General features: G+C 40.8%; 1 protein-coding gene across 2 annotated transcripts; it reads right to left on the bottom strand.

Annotated features, from left to right (window-relative positions):
* Positions 1-1,137: 1,137 nt before the first annotated feature.
* On the bottom strand, positions 1,138-21,049 carry lg22h5orf15 (linkage group 22 C5orf15 homolog). 2 transcript variants are annotated; one of them, XM_029627110.2, is made up of 3 exons: positions 20,909-21,049; positions 6,810-7,987; positions 1,138-2,751 (listed from the first exon to the last, which is right to left on the bottom strand). In XM_029627110.2, exons 1-3 carry the CDS (start codon positions 21,018-21,020, stop codon positions 2,617-2,619), a joined length of 1,425 nt encoding a protein of 474 aa, XP_029482970.2. In that variant the 5' UTR covers positions 21,021-21,049; the 3' UTR covers positions 1,138-2,616. The 2 variants fall into 2 exon arrangements, with proteins under 2 accessions (XP_029482970.2, XP_029482969.2); XM_029627109.2 differs by having other exon boundaries at positions 6,810-7,990; positions 20,909-21,048.
* Between the last annotated feature and the right edge of the window lie 556 nt (positions 21,050-21,605).

Raw genomic sequence — 21,605 nt, forward strand, 5'->3', positions numbered from 1 at the left:
TTGTAGTTTGTGGATTTGTTTTTTTTTGTAGGCACTAACGGGGGTTGACTCCACCATGGCTCACTGGCCAAAGCCTATGGGGAAATTAATGGGGGTTTTGGATAAACATAAATGCCGAAAACAAGGTCTGTGGTAAACAGGCTTAGATCTTATAAATGTTGTTCTATGAGATAATCTTCATCAGCTAAAGTAACTTTTTGTGAATTTATGTAATCAAAATAAGTCCATAAAGCACATACAAGATTCATCATTCTTAAAGGCCATGTTAACAGACTGATATCTCATAGAACAATACATTTAAGATCTCCTAAGCCTGTGTTAACCTCAGACCGGCATTCATCCCAAAGCCCCATCCTTTCCCCCATTAGCAAGGCTGAACGAACCAGTTTCATTTCCGCTTTTTAGGACTATAAACTGACAAGCTCTATATGCCCAATATCAGCCAGAATCAACCACCCTGCATAACCTTGACATCCCAATTGTAATCAATATCACTGCATTGGTTTGTCATTTACCCACCATCTTGTGCTTTCATGTATAAATAAAATCTTTGGTTTCAATTAAATTGACAGTGTTTGAGGTTTATGAAATCAACCATGTAAATATAAGTATTTTTTATTTAACTTCATAAGTACATTCTACTTGCTTACACGGTTATTAACATACTAGTGCATTTCTGAACGTTCTCTTGAATGGTTAAGATGCTGTTCAATTGTCTGATCGCCAATGACTTGAAGGTCTCTACTGCCATCCAAGGGCGATATGACTAACTGCAGCCTTACCTGTCGTACAGGCCCTTTGGTATACCAACCTCTCTCAATAACATCAGACAGACAGCTTCTAAAGCAGAACCACCATGCAAGTTCAAAATGCTATTGACACTGCTTAGGATTCAGGATTACTCACTGGGGTGCTTGGATGGATCACCAAACAAGGATATGACAGATGTAAGCATGGCTGTAATCATACAAAAAAATACCAATGGAATGATTGAGTGGATAGGGTAGTCATGTGGTGACCACAGGCTCATTTCCAAGGACATTTCCAAAGCATTCAATATTCATGACAAACAGTTTTTTGATGACTCTTAAAACCTGGTGTGGATGTTATGTTAATTTACAAGAAACAAACTGAACAGATTTTTCAAAATGTATTTCTTAGAAAATGAAGCATTAGCAAGAGGAAAAACAAAAAGGGGCCCCCAAATACATTTGTGCTTTATTGACAAATACAATTGTGCTTCATCGGCAAATGATTGTACAATCTCTACAGTTGATTGCAAAGGCAGTGTCCATCCACCAAATACCATGAAAGCTACACAATATACGTCCTGTTCCATGCATGACAAAACCTCCCCTCCATGCTTTAGCTATTGTTGTGACACTCAGATTACAATGCTTTTCCACGGTCCTGAAAAGATTTGAGAATTGAGAAAGTGCATGAGAATTGATTAATTCTGGATTCACGTCACAGGATATGGCATTAGAATTGAAGACTCGTTAAGGTAATGACGAGTGAGCGACGGTGGTTGTCATCGTTTCCTCTAGACGGAGGTTGATTCCCAAATGGTACCATATTCCCTATATCTATAGTGCACTACTTTTGACCCAGAGCCCTATAGTGCCCCGTTCAAAAGTAGTGCACTACATAAGGAATAGGGTACGTCCCCAGATTCGACAATCAGTTCTCTGTCCCCTAAAGTAATGTGTTGAAGTAGTGTTTCACATGCACTCCGGTCGAGTCCACATTCTCATTGAGAAATCTCAGTGAGGAATCTTTACCTGACATCTGAGACTTCAAAGTCATAAAACAAATACAAAAAAGGGGGCAGCACTGGGATTAGTGCATAGCACAATCTGGCCAACGTTTTAATAAGAAAACCAGTAAAATGCCGGATTATGGAAAAATACAATTTCAGGCAAGGGAATTACTGCCACCATATCACAATGTGGTGGGCTCTCATGTCAAAAGTCCTCACTTGTCTAATGGATTTAGCGTAAGAAATAACCACAAGTTCTGAACATGAATGTATATTGTGTAGTACGCTACATACGTATAATATTAACTTTTACAACTGCAAATTGTACTGCAACGCCTTGTGGAATGAGGGCTTTGAGGCGAACCACTACAAATAGCCTTCACTCATTGCAGGGCAGATTAGTGACTAGCAAGTAAAGTACAGCATCATTGGTTATTCATCTTGGTATTGATCAACATTATTTACATTCCAATTTTCTGAGTGTGTAATCTGCAATCAGCACAAACACTTAAGAGTGTGCAAAACAATAAGTGTAGAAGAATAGTAAGGCTTAAACATGGTGAGAACATATTTCATACAGACCAGTATAGGCCACCCAAATAAATCAAATACTAAATCATAATTCATTTCAAAAACATAGGACTATGGTTAACAAAACAGAAATGAATATTTCCAGCATACGTGGGCAAACATCGAAAACGTGTATCGATTACAGAGTGGTAGTACCATCAAACTCCCTCCTGCCCAGGTTTTTCCTGAAGCAAGAAAAAAAGTGGGGCAAGCTTGTGGGCAAGCAAGCGTTTCAACAATGCAGCTGGAAAAAGGCTCGTATTAGTTCTTTCAACTTCCTTCTCTGCTCAGAAGATGTAATCTTGAGTCATCTTGAGGGAAGGCATGGCCTCGTTGACATTCTGGTCCAGCCGATGATACTCCACATTGTTGCGAGAACACAGGCCGTCCCTCCAGCGCCGACTCTGGGCTAGCAGGAAGATCTGGAGAGAGGGGAGAGTGGATATTCAAGTTAACCTTTAACCTTTTTTATTGAATTCTGGAATTATGTCCATTCATAAAGCGTCTCAGCGTAGTAGTACTGATCTAGGATCAGGTCCCCACTGTCCATGTAATCCTATTCATCAAGATCTAAAAAGGCAAAGCTGATCCTAAATCCGCATTCTTACTCAGATGCTTGATACATACGGACCCAAAAGTAGCTCAAATAAGTGCCATCAGGGTGATATTCAAAGGAACACAAAAAAGGCTATGAATGGAGACTACCCATGCTAACAATGTAGCTAGGCTACCTAAAAGGGAAGTAAATAGTCTCTCAATAACAAAAAGGTAACTCCAACTCAATATGCATTTCTGCATAATGGTATTATTTAAGATGACTAAAGTTCATATTTAAATTGGGCAACTTTGATAGGGGTGGGGCCCACAAAAAAATATATGGCTCACGGGACTGTGTACCCACATCCATACCCACACAGGCAGTCAGAGCCAGCCCTAAGTGAATTTTTGTTTCAAAGTAAATATGCTGCAATTATACACATTTTGTCATGGGTGTAGAGAATATTTTGCCATTTTACAAATTCTGCCATGGGGCAGAACATTTTTTCAGTTTTACAGCTAATTTCTTGAAATTCTACACATTTTGACATAGGGTAGATAGAAAAATGATTGCAGTTTAATATATCTGAATGACAAAAAAAAATAAAAAAATAAAAAACAACTAATGGGGGCCCCCTGATCTGTAATTCAACCATGTTTACAAGTTTAGATAGCAGTCTAGACTACCTTAAAAATGTTAGCTGATTAAGTGACTGTCAGCAACTGACGTAAGATTTTTTTTAAATTCAGCAAATATTTATATATATTTTTAAAACAGCACTTTGTGTATTGTACTATTCTCTCTCTCAACAGTAGGTTGAGACCTTGACCGAGTCCCTTCCCCCACAAATTATTATTGTTTGTTGTAAATTGATCCACGGGCCTACAAAAACGGGGGCCCTGATCGATGCACATCCCTGATTTAGTGATCAAAACAATATTTAGTTTCTGAAATACATCACATTTGCTGTGTTCTGTTTGTAACACTCAAGGTGCAGGTTGATGGTCACTAGATTTGGAATGGACCATTCTCATATGTTGATAGTGATTGACGCCAGACTGGAGGTACAAGGACACACTGATTATTCACTGTTGTATTGATGACATTCTATGAACACTGTGATTCTGTAGCAGCTGACAAAGACACCCTTTTGTTTGGACTTCCCACAAGCCTCTTGGGCTGGTGTTTGGAGAACATTTGGTGCAGCCTGATTAGGAGGATAAAGGACCTACAAGGGGCCAGTTAGACATTTTCTCTGCATCTGTGCTGGGTGGCGTCTCCCTATTGCAACTTGTAAATAAACCTGATTGACATTATCTGCGGCTGCTCTTTTGGGTTCACATGAAAATTCCTATTACAGTGTGTGTAAACAAAACATCAGGAACACCTGCTCTTCCCTGACTGATTGACCAGGTGAAAGCTATAGTATGAGCCCTTATTGATGTCACCTGTTAAATCCACGTCAATTAGTGTAGATGAAGGGGAGGAGACAGGTTAAAGGACTTTTAATCCTTGAGACACAGATTGTGTATGTGTGCCATTCAGAGAGGGAATGGGAAAGACAAAAGATTTAAGTGCCTTTGAACGGGATCTGGTCGTAGGTGCCAGGCGCACCATTTTGAGTGTGTCAAGAATTGCAACGATGCTGGGTTTTTCATGCTCAACAGTTTCCCATGTGTATCAAGAATGGTCCACCACCCAAAGGACATCCAGCCAACTTGACAACTGTGGGAAGCATTGGAGTCAACATGGGCCAGCATCACTGTGGAACGCTAGACACCTTTTTGTCCATGCCTCAACGAATTGAGGCTGTTCTGAGGGCAAAAGGGGGTGCAACTAGGGCTGTGGCGGTCACGAAATTGTCAGCCGGTGATTGTCAAGCAAATAACTGTTGGTCTCTAACTGACATGAATTAACATAAACACATTTAGCATCTGCTGGCTTCCACACATAGCCTACAAGCCACTGATGCAGACCTTTGGAACATCTACATTTTAAAAAGTCAAATAAATCCATGTAATATAGCCTACACATTCACAATAATCCCACTGTTTATTTTAGACAGGTCTGAAGAAGCATGACAAGAAGAAATGTAGTCTATTTCAGGAGAACAGAATAGTATACTCGGAGTTGCCCTTATGTTAGGTCGACCTTATGTTAGGTCCTGATCTGGCGATGCCAAATGGCTGTGGGCTACACAAGTTTATTTAGGAGACAAGATTTGCTTAGAATTTCGTGGCATTATTTTATAGTATGAAAAATACAATTGAATAAAATAGAAATTATATTTTCTCCAAACAATTTGATGCAGCTATTCTGTGTTGAGCGGTTCAGAAAGAAATAGATACTCCTATATGCCTAATTTAGAGTTAATGTAATTGTTCTACAAACTATATGTTTTGATTTTTAATACATTGTAAGGCTGCATGACGCGACTAATGATGATTTGAAAAAAGTCACTACTTTGTTTTTTGCGCAGGCTGTACACACTGCATCAACCACTCATTCACAATTTGACTAGCACTTTATAATGCCTCGAATTTTACGGCGACTTCCTCTGTGTGGTCATAATGCATCCTAAAAAAATCCATGCCTTTTGCGGCCAGTGGTTATTGTGCCCTTGGCGATCAAGTCTCTCACATGCTACAATGTGATCAGGTCTCTCACAGGCTACAAGTGAAGACAGACACGTCGGGGACGCATCCTTATCCAATTCCGAGGTGCATATTGAAGATACTGGAAAAACTGTCCACATTTACTTTGTCAGCCAACAAGATGAGTAGGCCAAACAAACAACAAAAGCCCAAGTAAATCTACTATCCCCCATAGTAAAAAAATATATTTTTTAAAAGACCTATTCTATTCTGTGCGAGAAATAAATATTCCAAACATAGTCTGGGACAGTTGTGGGATGCGATAGATCCCAAATTAATACAAGCGCTACGTAAAAAGAAATTATTTAATGCTAATGTGGCTGACGCAACAGATCAGAACTGCGATAATGCTTGTATTGCTTGTTATAAAGGTGCAATTTACAGTGAAAATGAACTTCCCCAAGCTTGAAACACATACGTTGCTTATTTATTCATTACCTTTATTTAACTAGGCAAGTCAGTTATTAACAAATTCTTATTTTCAATGACTGCCTAGGAACAGTAGGGCGGCAGGATAGCCTAGTGGTTAGAGTGTTGGACTAGTAACCGGAAGGTTGCAAGTTTTTTTAAAACGAACTGACAAGGTACAAATCTGTCGTTCTGCCCCTGAACAGGCAGTTAACCTACTGTTCCTAGGCCGTCATTGAAAATAATAATTTGTTCTTAACTGACTTGCCTAGTTAAATAAAGGTTTAAAAAAATAAAAAAAAGTAGGTTAACTGCCTTGTTCAGTGACAGAACGGCAGAGTTTTAGCTTGTCAGCTCGGGGATTCAATCTTGCAACCTTTTGGTTACTTGTCCAATGCTCTAACCACCAGGCTACCTGCCACCCCATATGTATGCCCGTTAGGCTCTATAGCCCTTGTAAAACCGGATAAATGTGCTTCATTTTAAGAAGTTATTTGGCCACTTTAGTTGTGATACAAACCTTAAAACATATAGGCCTATGGGCTAGACAACATGAGGTATGCAACTATAATTTTTAAAAAAAGGCATTGTTCCTTGCGTTGTGCTGGGCATCATTCACAAGTGATAATATAGAATTCACAAGTGAAAGGCCAATATTGTCACCCATTAAGACTTTTCAAGATTTAAACTGGTCTTTAGACACACACACACACACACACACACACACACACACACAACCAGTCATAACACACCTAATCATTCTAGGGTTTTTCCTTATTTTTTCTATTTTCTACATTGTAGAATAATGCTGAAGACATCAAAACTAAGAAATAACACATGGAATCATGTAGTAACCAAAATGTACTCCCCCTCTGCTTACCTTCCTCTTGTTGTGGTAGGTGATGTATACAATGGTCACAAGGAAGGCCAGGATGACCAGGTGGAAGAAGAAGTGGGAGTCCTCGTCCTGGGTGGTGTAGATGTTGGTGTCCTTCATACGTACATCTATCTTGCCAGCACTCTTTGCTGGGCTGAGCACCACCTGGTCATCGTCGGCGTCCACCATGCCGTCATCGTTCTCTTCGTTGAGGTCTTGGCCGCCAAAGTTCTGGTTCCGGTCCTGGTCCAGAGGGACCTTAACAGCTGGTTCCATGTCATAGTCTTCACCACCTTCTTCCTCATTTTCTCTGTTGTACATGTCTGTCTCGGTCTGGGACTCCAGGGTGTTGATAGGCACTTGATCGCTCTCTTGCTCATCCTCTGTTGCGTCCATGGGGCCGACGAGCTTGGTGTTAGAGGCAGGGCTTGGTTTCTCCAGGATGGGCTTGGCAGGCTCTGGGGCTTTGACTGTGGTGGTGCTGGTGGCTGGAGCTGCAGTTATGGCAGCATCAGCATCTGAATCAGCAGGTTTGGGAGGTAATTTTTCAGGAGTCAGTCCTGATTTATCAAATTTGGTTTTGTTCTTGTCTGCAGTTATTGCATACTTGCCAACAGTTGTTTCAGCAATAATGGCAGTGGATTCATCTATAACCTCCCCTTTGGTGTATGGTGCATCATCACGTGCTATTACACCATCGATAGGTGTGTCTTCTATAGGTGTGGCGGCAGCGTCCTTGCTGGGTGTGGCGGCAGCGTCCTTGCTGGGTGTGGCGGCAGCGTCCTTGCTGGGTGTGGCGGCAGCGTCCTTGATGGGTGGGGCGGCAGCGTCCTTGATGGGTGGGGCGGCAGCGTCCTTGATGGGTGGGGCGGCAGCGTCCTTGATGGGTGGGGCGGCAGCGTCCTTGATGGGTGGGGCGGCAGCGTCCTTGATGGGTGGGGCGGCAGCGTCCTTGATGGGTGGGGCGGCAGCGTCCTTGATGGGTGGGGCGGCAGCGTCCTTGATGGGTGGGGCGGCAGCGTCCTTTGCATCTGCTGTTACAGCCTTCATTACTGTTGCAGCATTGTCACTGGTTACTGTGTCTGCTTTGCCGTCTGTTGTACCAGTGGCGATGGCTGTTTCTGCATCCTTGCTGGCTGTTGCCAAAGGTTCTAAATCATCAACTCCTGGATCCAGAGAAACTGCTGAAAATTAGAGAAGTAGGAATTGAAAACAAAACAGTCACCACACTCATTTGAACCTCTGTTCACATTCTACGCTTTACAAAACAAGTCATGGGGTTTAATCTTTTTGTAGCCTACAGAACATTTGAAAATAAGCGTGGTGAAATCTTTAGTGGAAAAATGTAGCCAAGTTATGTAGCCTAGGCCTAATCATCAAATTGTACATGATACGCACATCTTATCATTCTACATCTGACCTGTAATGGTTGAATGTGTTTTGGTGTTAGATAAAAGAAAATAATAGGTTCACTTTGCCCTCGGAGTTGGGTGTCCAATCAAAAATGCATATAAAAAAAGTGTACCAATGGTCCAAACCTCATAATCCGTTAAGTTATTACCCTTGTAAGATGGCTAAAAGTATGGTGACTAAATCAATGGAGGCCAGAGAAAGTGGAGAAAAAAAACTTGGCTGAATTCTGTGCAAAAATGAAGGTTACTTGCTACCTGACATGCTCACTTTCCCGTTGAACTCAGCTTCTCGAATCAACAGAACATAAAACAATAGACGTATGATGGGATATCGATTGAGACATGACATGTAGCATTTTAGTATATGCTTTTCATATTAAATTGAAATCCCTGTCCTTTTTCAAAGATTATTCAAAAACAAGCATCTAATGTAAACTGCTTTTATTTTCAAAGCCGATTACATTTAATTCAGCTCGTATCATGCTTATTTAGCTTTTTCCGACCCGTGGAAACAACATGTAAAATCCTCAAAAGTTATGAGAAACCTCCATACCTACAGTACCAGTCAAAAGTTTGGATACACCTACTCATTCAAGGGTGTTTCTTTATTTTGACCATTTTCTACATTGTAGAATAATATTAAAGACATCAAAACTATGAAATAACACATGAAATCCTGTAGTAAACAAAAAAAGTTTAACAAAGCAAAATATATTCTAGATTTGAGATTCTTCAAAAGTAGCCACCCTTTGCCTTGATGACAGCTTTGCACACTCTTGGCATTCTCTCAACCAACTTCCCCTGTAATGCTTCTCCAGCAGCCTTGAAGGAATTCCCACATATGCTGAGCACATGTTGGCTGCTTTTCCTTCACTCTGCGGTCTGACTCATCGCCAACCATTTCAATTTGGTTGAGGTCGGGGGATTGTGGAGACCAGATCATCTGATTCAGCTGGTGTCCTTTAGTAGTGGTTTCTTTGCAGCAATCTGACCATGAAGACTTGATTCACACAGTCTCCTCTGAACAGTTGATGTTTAGATGCGTTTGTTACTTGAACTCTATGAATCATTTATTTGGGCTGCAATTTGAGGTGCAGCCAACTCTAAAAACGTATCCTCTTCAGCAGAGGTAACTCTGGGTCTTCCATTCCTGGGGCGGTTCTCATGAGAGCCAGTTTCATCATAGCGCTTGATGGTTTTTGCGACTGCACATTAAGGAACTTTCAAAGTTCTTGAAATGTTCCGCATTGACTGACCTTCATGTCTTAAAGTAATGATGAGCTGTTATTTCTTTTTGCTTATTTGAGCTGTTCTTGCCATAATATGGACTTGGTCTTTTACCACATAGGGCTATTGTCTGTACACCACCCCTACCTTGTCGCAACACAACTGATTGGCTCAAAACGCATTATGGAAAGAAATTCCACAAATGAACATTTAAGAAGGCACACCTGTTAATTGAAATGCATTCCAGGTGACAACCTCATGAAGCTGGTTGAGAGAATGCCTAGAGTGTGAAAAGCTGTCAAGGCATAGGGTGGCTTTTGAAGTATCTCAAATATAAAATGTTTGATTTGTTTACCTTTGGGTTACTACATGATTCCATGGGTGTTAATTCTTAGTTTTTATGTCTTCATTATTCTTCTACAATGTAGAAAACAGGAAAAACTTGACTGGTACTGTATATATCAGAGCTCGGTGCTTATGATATGAAATCACAATTTTTGGATATAATGTTAATGATATTGTAATGTAACAGGCAGGGAGCAGGTCTCGAACCCACGACCTTCTAGTCCGAAGTCCGGCGCGCCATCGACTGTGCCGCAGAAGCATGCTCGTGCGGCAGAGTGGATATCCGCGCTTATAAACCCAGGGTCGTTACAATATGTTAGAAAAAGACCCCACTCAGCAACATGAATAGTCTTACTTGTCTTAGTCAAATTTGTTTTAATAACATAAGTGAAATTTCATCACCAAAGCGTGTTCTCACACACGCTGGGCAGTGGGTGGACACCCTACTCTGAGTTTATCAGTATACACTTCACTGTAGAAATGTGCAGTGTACTGTACAGTAAATATCAACTTAATTCATATGCATTCTGTCACTGTACAGAACGTTCAGTCAGGGATCTATGAGAGGGATGTTTGTTCTAGCTCCTGTCATCTCATGCCTTTGGCCGGTCCCCTTAAATCAATGACCCGATTCAACCAGAAAGTCAACATGATTTTATACTCATGCCAAATTAGCAGTCGCCACAAAGAATGGGAGTATTCATTCCTGGAAGCTACTGCCAGCATCAACATTGAATAAGAAGAGGCAAGGCCGTCAGAAGATGATTAGGGATGGGGGTGGGTTGGGATAATTACTTCTCCCCATGCTGCAGGCGGCTATTTCGATCCGCTCAAACAGTAAAGGCCCAGTGCACTACTTTTGTGGGAAAATAAATAAATAATAATAATTAAATCAGGGAGTGCTGCAGCACGCTCAGCAACCCTACTTCCCATGGCTATGGAAAGAGGGGTGTGAGACAAAACATACTCTTTAAATAGCCAAGTAAATGGCTGGAAAATATGGCCCATCTGCTCTGTGTAGGGACATCCAGACATCACGCAACACGTTGTCTACTCAATATCCTTAAGTGGGACGATTTCTTCCCTCTTGCAATCTCAGTCATTGCATTGCAATCTCTGTACCTAGTCTACCAAAACATAAAAAACGGTTCGGTAGTAGATCTATGTTTGTTGTTGTCACGGTTCAAGTCTACAAGCGCAGCTCACTTACATAGTTGGAGCGCACAACCTGCCTGCTCCACTTACATCTCGATCACACCAACAGCATCATTGCATTTTGGTACACCAGAAGTACATTCATTTTCAACGGAACGCTGCATTTTTCTTGCAGCATTGCGTTGAAAAGGCAGTTGCAGTGCATACAGTATGTTGTATTTATCTAATGCATGCATCAAAATGGTATGCAAACTAGAGGTCGACCGATTATGATTTTTCAACGCCGATACCGATTATTGGAGGACCAAAAAAAAGCCGATACCGATTATTGGAGGCCCAAAAAAGCCGATACCGATTGAAAATCGGCCAATTTTTATTTATTTATTTGTAATAATGACAATTACAACAATGCTGAATGGACACTTAATATAATACAACAAAAATATATTTAGCCTCAAATGAATAATGAAACATGTTCAATTTGGTTTAAAAAACGCAAAAACAAAGTGTTGGAAAAATAAAAGTGCAATATGTGCCATGTAAAAAAGCTAACGTTTGAGTTCCTTGCTCAGAACATGAGAACATATGAAAGTTGGTGGTTCTTTTTAACACGAGTCTTCAATATTCCAAGGTAAGAGGTTTTAGGTTGTAGTTAATATAGTATTTATAGGACAATTTCTCCCTATACCATATGTATTTCATATAGCTTTGACTATTGGATGTTATTATAGGCACTATAGTATTGCCAGTGTAACAGTATTGCTTCCGTCCCCCTCCTTGCCCCTACCTGGGCTCGAACCAGGAACACATATACAACAGCCACACTCGAAGCAGGGTTACCCATCACTCCACAAAAGCCACGGCCCTTGCAGAGCAAGGGGAATAACTACTCCAAGTCTCAGAGCAAGTGATGTTTGAAACGCTATTAACGCACACCCAGCGAACTAGCTAGCCATTTCACATTGGTTACACCAGACATTAGGCTGATAGGCTTGAAGTCATAAACAGCGCTGTGCTTGCGAAGAGCTGCTGGCAAAACGCACGAAAGTGCTGTTTGAATTAATGCTTACGAACCTGCTGCTGCCTACCATCGCTCAGACTGCTCTATCAAATCATAGACTTAATTATAACATAATAACACACAGAAATACGATACTTTGGTCATTAATATGGTCGAATACGGAAACTATCATTTAGAAAACAAGACGTTTATTCTTTCAGTGAAATACGGAACCGTTCGGTATTTTATCTAACGGGTGGCATCCCTAAGCCGAAATATTCTTGTTACATTGCACAACCTTCAATGTTATGTCCTAATTAAAATTCTGGCAAATTAGTTTGCAATGAGCCAGGCTGCCCAAACTGTTGCATATACCCTGACTGCGTGCAATGAACGCAAGAGAAGAGACACAATTTCACCTGGTTAATAATGCCTGCTAACCTGGATTTCTTTTAGCTAAATATGCAGGTTTAAAATATATACACTTCTGTGTATTGATTTTAAGAAAGGCATTGGCGTTTATGGTTAGGTACAGTCGTCCAACGATTGTGCTTTTTTCGCAAATGCGCTTTTGTTAAATCATCGCCCAGCGTTGCATCGATTATATGCAACGCAGGACACGCTAGATAAACTAGTAATATCAACCATGAGTAGTTATAACTAGTGATTATGATTGTTTTTTTATAAGATAAGTTTAATGCTAGCTAGCAACTTACCTTGGCTTCTACTGCATTCGCATAACAGGCAGGCTCCTCGTGGAGTGCAATGAGAGGCAGGTGGTTAGAGCGTTGGACAAGTTAACTGTAGGGTTGCAAGATTGGATCCCCCGTGCTGACAAGGTGAAAATCTGTCGTTCTGCCCCTGAACAAGGCAGTTAATCCACCGTTCCTAGGCCGTCATTGAAAATAAGAATGTGTTCTTAACTAACTTGCCTAGTTAAAAAGTTTTTTTTTTTTTTTTTATCATTTTAAAAAATGTTTTAAAAAATATTTTAAAAAATCAGGGCAAAATCGGCATCCTAAAATACTGATTTCCGATTGTTATGAAAACTTGAAATCGGCCCTAATTAAATTGGCCATTCCGATTAATCGGTCGACCTCTAATGCAGACTGCTTGACACAAATGGTATCAGAAGGTGAATGTTGAACTTTTGTTGCACCCATATCCAGATGATGCCGCATACCATTTTTTGCGCAATGACGCCGTCAGTGCGATCGAGACGTTAGCCTGCACTGGGAGTCTGGGCTGCATCATTATCGCGGGGGAAAGAGCCAATAACGTGTTGTGATACCAACACCTGACTCACATCTGCATGACACCGTCGTCTTAAAAAAAATAGCATTGAGCTATATTGTTAATCTACAGGCTATTATAATACAGTAAACCTCTCAACTGCGGGAGGGTCTACTCACACAATTGACAGTGGTGTAAAGTACTTAAGTAAAAATACTTTAGTTGTATCTGTACTTCACAATTTATATTTTTGATTACTTTTACTTCACTACATTCCTAAAGTAAATGATGTACTTTTTACTCCAGACATTTTCCCTGATACCCAAAAGTACTAGTTACAAATTGAATGGTTAGCAGTACAGGACAAAAAGTCAAATTCACACACTTATTTAGACTTACTCAAGTAGTATTTTACTGGGTTACATTCACTTTTACTTCAGTCATTTTATATTAAGGTATCTTTACATTTACTCAAGTATGACAAGTGAGTACTTTTTACATCTCTGATTAGATTAGGTTTATTTTGGGTTCAAAAGAAGCATACTGGCAACTGTAGCTTTTATTCCGCAATTTGTTACATTTTTGGCACCAATGCATTTGATGTAAACAGCATGGCAATTACGCACTCCAAGAGTAATTATATGCAACATGCATCAATCCATTCTAGGCCTATCTAATAATGCATACATCATCATCATCCTAGCCTATATATAGCTGGGATCTTTCTACCTCGCCATATCAACATGATTATATTGCTGACATTCCAACTCAAATCGATTGATCAAGTGGTTACAGCCTGATAGATGTGCCATATTCGTATCATAAGCCCCCCCCCCCCCCTAAAATAACATTTAGAAAAATGTAATACGTCAGCAGTCAGTCACTTGCAAAGTATATGCTGCTGGGGTCATTTTCAGTGGCAATAGGCTCCCTCAACAAAATGAAGGAGCTGATCGTGGACTTCAGGAAACAGCAGAGCGCATGCCCCTATCCACATCGACGGGACCGCAGTGGAGAAGGTGAACAGGTTAAAGTTCCTCGGCGTACACGTCGACGACAATCTGAAATTGTCCACCCACACAGACAGTGTGGTGAAGGCAGCGCAACAGCGCCTCTTCAACCTCAAGAGGCTGAAGAAATTCAGCTTGGCCCCTAAGACCCACAAACTTTTACAGATGCACAGTTGAGAGCATCCTGTCGGACTGCATCACCGCCTGGTACGGCAACTACATTGCCCACAACCGCAGGGCTCTCCAGAGGGTGGTGCGGTCTAGCCAACGCATCAGGAGGGGCACAATGCCTGCCCTCCAGGACACCTTCAGCACCCGATGTCACAGGAAGGCCAAAAAGAGCATCAAGGACATCAACCACCCAAGCCATGGCCTGTTCACCCTGCTACCATCGAGAAGGTGAGGTCAATACAGGAGCTTCGCTACATTTCATTCTTTGCGCCCCATTTAACAAGAGACGAAATGCAAAACTGACACCAATGCTGTCGTCATTCAAATCAAATATCACATGTGCAGAATACAACAGGCTTACTTACGAGCCCTTAACCAACAATGCAGTTAAGAAAAAATACAAAAAAAGGAATAAAAGTAACAAATAATTAAAGATTAGTAGTAAAATAACAATAGCGAGACTATATACAGAGGGTACCGGTACAGAGTCAATGTGCGGGGGCACCGGTTAGTCGAGGTAATATGTACATATAAGTAGAGTTAAAGTGACTATGCAAAGAAAATAACAGAGTAGCAGCAGCGTAAAAGAGGGGGGGGGGGGGGGCAGTGCAAATAGTCTGGGTAGCATTTGATTAGACGTTCAGGAGTGATGGCTTGGGGGTAGAAGCTGTTTAGAATCCTCTTGGACCTAGACTTGGCGCTGCCTACAGTTCTCTTTCTATCTAATTAAACAGGGCCCTATTTTAGGAACCTTTCTGGAAGGGACATCGAGAGAATTAGCAAATCATACACTCACACCCACCCACCTAAAATGATCCATCAATCAAAGCCGCCTGCAGCGCTTCTCACTCAGACTCAAGCAAATCATATTAAAGCCTTGCCTTAGCTTCAAATCCTTTCTGTAGGTAATCAAAAATGAGTCTACATTATAGGAAAATGTTAAACCAATGTAGCCTATCATATAAATTAACGAGGAAAGTTAAGGGGAAGATAGACAGCAGTGATATTAGTCTCGTCTCAGTCCAGATATAACATAGTAAATGTAAATCCAAGATTCAAATTAGTAAGATGTTAGGTTTGGTATGGTTACATACAAAAGAAGGTTACTTAAGGCAAAAACAAAAGGAGTGTGCATGGGTAGGCGTATAACGCAAACGTCTAGCAACCCAAAGGTTGCATGTTCGAATCTCATCACGGACAACTTTAGCAACTGTTCGACTACTTACTACTTTGCATGTGAGCTAACCCTTCCCCTAATCCTTTTAGTTAACCCTTCCCCTAACCCTTTAACCTAACCTCTAGTAATGTTAGTAGGTGGCCTTGCACAAGCCTTGGCTTGTTCATAGCCTCCTGCCCCATCTCCTGATTCTATAGCGTGAGGCAGCTAGATCTACAAGTACACCCCCTGGACAGGATGCTAGTCTATTCCCTTAATACGGGGTGGCAAGCAGAGAAGCCTCAGGTCCCATTTTTTAGAGTCTGGTATAAGCCGGGGGATCGATCTCACAACCTTCCAATCTCAAGGCAGACTAACCACAAGGCCACTTGAGCAAGCTAGCGTAAAGCGTTACATATTGTACGTTTCGCAAATTATCATACAAATTGTCATTTGTAACATATATGAAATGGATAGAAATCCACAAATGAATACATACCATATGAAACTTAACATATAATACTAAATGGAGTGTCCCGCATTTACGTACAGAATAATACGAAATGCTCTGAGAACAGGTTGGTGATAGGCTTAGGCCAGTGAACAATCACACCTGATTCGGCTTGTCAACTAACCGACAAGCCCTCAATGAGTTGAATGAGGGGTGTTTGTTAAGGGCTACAACAAAACGGTGTACTGTTGGGGGTACTCGACGACCAGGCTTGGGAGACACTGGCCTAGGCGATATGAATTGGAAATTGACAACCATTAAATACAAACATACATGCAACCTGTCCATAGCCTATCAGACATTGATCAATACATTTTAGTGAAGCAATGGGTGGTTCTGTTGACACTCTAGGCCTACATTTTAATTTGAGTGCTTTATCTAAAATTGGTGCAACCACTTATTGAAAAAGGGTAGCCTAAACGCTGGCAGATATTTCACTGTAATTCATGAATCTCCGCTGGCAAGTCGCCCATCTCTTCCCCTTCTCTCTAGCTTGTAAACTAGAAGCCTTGGCTATACAATGAGTGCACAAAACATTAGGAACACATTCCTAATATTGAGTTGGACCCAGTTTTGCCCTCAGAACAGCCTCAATTCGTTGAGGGATGGACAACAAGGTGTCGAAAGCGTTCCACAGGGATGCTGGCTCATGTTGACTCCAATGCTTCCCAGTTGTATCAAGTTGGCTGGATGTCCTTTGGGTGGTGGACCATTCATGCTCTGCAATAATATAATCAGAGTTTGATTTCTAAACCAGATGACTTCTCAAACAGCAGCTGCCCAATTCCATGGTGGGCGTGCTTAATGTTGGATGCATTAGAATACAATATATGGAGAATGATAAAGAGACTGTATGATTATAGAAAAAGTAGTTGGGAAACTAATGTTTGAGTTTCAAATACTAATTGTTCAGTGAATGCGAGTATATTTCGGTAGTTTAAATGATTAACTTTCCTACTAACCTAAAAGTTAACGGTGCCAATCCATTCATTATTCTATTAACCATGAGTGTGAGACATGTTTTCCACAATGTTTGTTTCATGCACATACATGCTTGGTCTTTTATCATAATCGGTTGACCTCTAATACAGCCTAACATTCTCCTGCAAAATGTCTTGATAAACTTGGGAATTCATTTTTCCGTCCAGACCCTGAGGCAGCAAAGCAGCCCCAAACCATGATGCTCCCTCCACCATACTTTACAGTTGGAATGAGGTTGTTGGTGTGCTGTGCCTTTTTTTCTCCACACACAGTGCTGTGTTTCTTCTGTCCACATAATATTTTGCCAGTAATGCACTTCTGCAAACTTCAGACGTACAGCCCTGGGTTTTTTTTTAACAGCAGTGGCTTCTTCTGTGGTGTTCTCCCATTAACACCATTCTTATTTTGTGTTTTAGGTATTGTAGACTCGTCAACAGATATGTTAGCATGTTCCAGAGATTTCTATAAGTCTTTAGCTGATACTCTAGGATTCTTCTTAACCTCATTAAGCATTCTGCGCTGTGCTCTTGCAGTCATCTTTGCAGGAAGGCCACTCCTAGGGAGAGTAGCAACAGTGCTGAACTTTCTCCATTTATAGACAATTTGTATTACCGTGGACTAATGAACATCAAGGCTTTTAGAGATACTTTTGTAACCCTTTCCAGCTAGATGCAAGTCAATAATTCTTAATCTTATGTCTTCTGAGATCTCTTTTGTTCGAAGCATGGTTCACATCAGGCAATGCCTCTTGTGAAAAGCAAACTCAAATTATGTGAGGGTTTTTTATAGGCCAAGGCAGCTCTAACCAACATCTCCAATCTCGTCTCATTGATTGGACTCCAGGTTGACTAACTCCTGACTTCAATTAGCTTTTGGAGAAGGCATTAGCCTAGGGATTCACACAATTTAAACACTCATAGTGTAGGTTGGGAAAAGTATGTTTTCAATATAGACAAGAAAAATACAATAATTTGTGTGTTATTAGTTTAAGCACACTATATTTGTCTATTGTTGTGACAGATTAAGATCAGATAAAATTTGATGACCAAAGGGTTCACATACTTTTCCTTGTCACTGTATGCTCCCAGCAGGCCCAGTTATTCAGGAAAGCTTGCTCTGCCTTTCCGTTCTGACCAGCTATTCTTTATGGGTGTCATAAACACAACCAGTCAAAGATTGTAATCTGGTTAGGCTAGTTCAAAAGTCTCCTGTCGGCTACTTGCGCACATTCATCCAAAATATACGTAACAAAATTACAAAATATCTAAAGTGTTTGTCCAATGTTTCATGAGCTGAAATACAAGATCTCGAAAATTTGCCATATGCACAAAAAGCTCATTTCTCTCGAATTCTGAGCACAAATTTGTTTATATCCCTGTTAGTGAGCACTTCTCCTTTGCCAAGATAATCCATCCATCTGACAGGTGTGGCATATTGATATGCTGAATGCTGGAATATCCAACAGAGCTGTTGCCATAGAATTGAATGTTCAATTCTCCACCACAAGCGGTTTCCAACATCTTAAAAGAGAATTTGGCAGAGCATCCAACTGACCTCACAACCGTAGACCACGTATAACCACGCCAGTGTCATCACCTGCAGGATTGTCTGAGACCAGCCACCCAAAGAGCTGATGAAACTGAGGAGTATTTCTATCTTCAATAAACATTTATGGGGAAAACTCATTCTGATTTGCTGGGCCTGGCTCCCTAGTGGGTGGTCCTATGCCCTACCATGGCTACGCCACTGCCCAGTCATGTGAAATAAATAAGGCCCTAATCTATGCATTTCAATTGACTGATTTCCTTATATGAACTGTAACTCTGTAAAATGATTGAAATTGTTACATGTTGCGTTTGATATTTTTGTTCAGTATATAATTCCAGCAGCCAAAATGTGCAGATTGTAGTGTTGAAAATGGAAACCATGTTGAAGCGCCTAAAGTCTGTTTTGCCTATTGGATATGGTGCATTTGGAAAATTCGTTGCATACATTTTATATATTACATCAAAATGTTGAAAATCAGATTTGCACGAAACTGGTCATTGTCTGCAGCCGGCTCTGATTGTATTGTAGGTCTAATGAAACAGGCAGGGAGAGTTGGCTCATCCGTAGTGGTCTGCGAACCCTCAACCTTCTAGCCCGGAGCTCTGTGTGGCATCGACTGATAAACTGCATCCCAAGATTACTGGTTAAAGACAGTGCAAAATGTTTAAAAATAAGCTACTTCTATACAAATAAGTACCAAATTTCAGAGAAACAGATTTCCATGAAGCTACAGATGACATCAGCCAAAACAAGCTCAATAACTCAATGCATGCACACACTCCTACTGAATACACATTCACCTGTATTGATTTACCAAGAGATTTGCCATTCAAATAAATTACCATTATGTTATGTCGTTAAATTGGTAAAAGTCAAATAGATTTAATGAATACATGGCCTTTTCTGAAAAATATTGACGTAACATTTTTCTAATGTAATGATGCCCAACGATTGCAAAGAGCAGTAGCTGAGTTTATATGTCTGGATCAAGTGTCATTCTGTGCCTTTGGCTAATATGCCTTTTTTTTTGTGCTGTGGTATCGTTTTGGTATTGTGATACTTAACATGGTAAAGAAATGCTCTCATAACAGGTTAAATGCAGTAGGATGACAGGTCGACAGATGGGCTCTTTCCGTAACTCAAGAAACTATGGGGGCAATCGCATCTGCCGGCACAAGGCGCAGTGAATGGGCTACTGTTGAGAATGATTAGACTGTTATGGATAGCATGTCATGTCAATTTGGATGGTAGGCCACATGGTTTCACTTTCCATGAATGTGGCATCATGCAATGCTTCTAAAAGAGGAACAATGATCCTAAAAAAGGAACTCATAGCAGTTCGGCTTTAGCACAAAAGGGACATGACTAGCTATATGAGACGATAAGGCCAGAGTTGTAGTTTTCTCCAAAACAATCTGCTCTGGTATCGAAAAATTATATTTTCCTCGTCTTCAAGACATTTTCAGAAGGCAATAAGGACCTTGGAAAAGTATTCCCATGAAGATAAGCTCTATATCAATACCATATACAGCATTATCAAGTAAAACATGTTGATATTAAAATGATGTACAGGCAGAAAACGAAAATATTTTATAAGTAGGCTTGTGATAAGGAAATAATTTTGTTGACATTTCCTTATTGGGTCTCCGCTTAGAGAAGTGTTTCCATTTCACTGACAGAATGCTTATTATTTCAGATACATGGTGAGGGACACCTTGTCGGACAGTCCAGTCCAGTTTCTCTCAGTCAAACCTGGAATTAGAGTCCAAGACCCCAAAATAACTCGCTAACTGTAGCTGGCTTGTTACCACCAAAATAGTATCTATAAAGTGGGTTTTCTAACCATTGAGATAATATTAAATTCATATTCGAATAATTAATTATATGATTCTAACACGAAAGCATTGTGCTACTAGCTAGCTAACTACCAATTATCAGCAGAATCGTTGACAAAATGAATCTTTACTTTCACTCTGACGCCAAACTAGCGAACCCGCTGTGGTTATGATTGGAAACTGTAACGTTCGTTAGGTAAGGTTACTGGTCACTGATGACAGATTAGATGATTAGGCCTGTAACCCGGACTTCTATTTCTGACAGAGTTGGCTGCCATGCTCCTCATCTGACACATTGGCAAGTCACTAGGTGGCACCCATATACCTCAGTCGGCGGCACAGCAGGAGCTGGTCGTCGACTAGCTACTGTAGCTAGGTGAAAGCTGAACGCAGATACTAATTCAGGTGAAAGCAGATACTGGTTCAGGTGAAAGCTAGCTACATTAGCTCATATAGCTCCCTCTCAACATAAAACTAACCATAAAACATGGTAACTTCGTTTTGAATATTAAACATACCGTTTTGGGTTGCCGGCGGAGCCGAAATACAGTTGGGAGTAAACAGTTGTAACAAGATAAACACGAAACATTGAATTTTCCAGCTACGTCTCATCTTCCTGCAAGTCGCCATCTTGTTTGTGAGGGCTCATTAAGGGGCGTGGTTAAAATGCAAAAAGGTGACGTGGAACAGATGACAACCGAAACTGAACGGTCCTTTGTACTTGACACCTGTGGGGATTAGGACTGTCTGATCAGTTGGAAAGATAGCTTTATGTATACTGAACAAAACTATAAACGCAACATCAACATTTTTACTGAGTTACAGTTCTTATTAGGAAATTAGTCAATTGAATTAATTAGGCCCTAATCTATGGATTTCACTACTGGGCTAGGGCCCACCCACCGGGAGCCAGGCACAGCCAATCATTACAGACAGAAATACTCCTCAGTTTCATCAGCTGTCCTGGTGGCTGGTCTCAGACGATCCCGCAGGTGAAGAAACCGGATGTGGAGGTTCTTGGCTGGCATGGTCACACGTGGTCTGCGGTTGTAAAGCCGGTTGGACATACTATCAAATTCTCTAAAACGATGTTGGAGGAGTCTTATCATAGAGAAATTAACAGTTATAGTTAAAGTAGATATGAATATAGGCCTACAGCAAATCCAAGGCTTTTTATTTCCATTATCATTGCATTATGGGTGGGAAGAAAAGCAC

The sequence above is a fragment of the Oncorhynchus nerka genome, linkage group LG22 (genome assembly GCF_034236695.1).
Source record: "Oncorhynchus nerka isolate Pitt River linkage group LG22, Oner_Uvic_2.0, whole genome shotgun sequence".
Lineage (NCBI taxonomy): Eukaryota > Metazoa > Chordata > Actinopteri > Salmoniformes > Salmonidae > Oncorhynchus > Oncorhynchus nerka.

Coding starts and splice junctions, on each gene's coding strand:
- lg22h5orf15 (XM_029627109.2), bottom strand. CDS start 21,020: ATGGCGACTTGCAGGAAGATGAGACGTAGCTGGAAAATTCAATGTTTC. Junction 7,991..20,908: donor TCCGCCGGCAACCCAAAACG/GTATGTTTAATA, acceptor TCTAATTTTCAG/CAGTTTCTCTGGATCCAGGA. Junction 2,752..6,809: donor CCTACCACAACAAGAGGAAG/GTAAGCAGAGGG, acceptor CCCTCTCTCCAG/ATCTTCCTGCTAGCCCAGAG.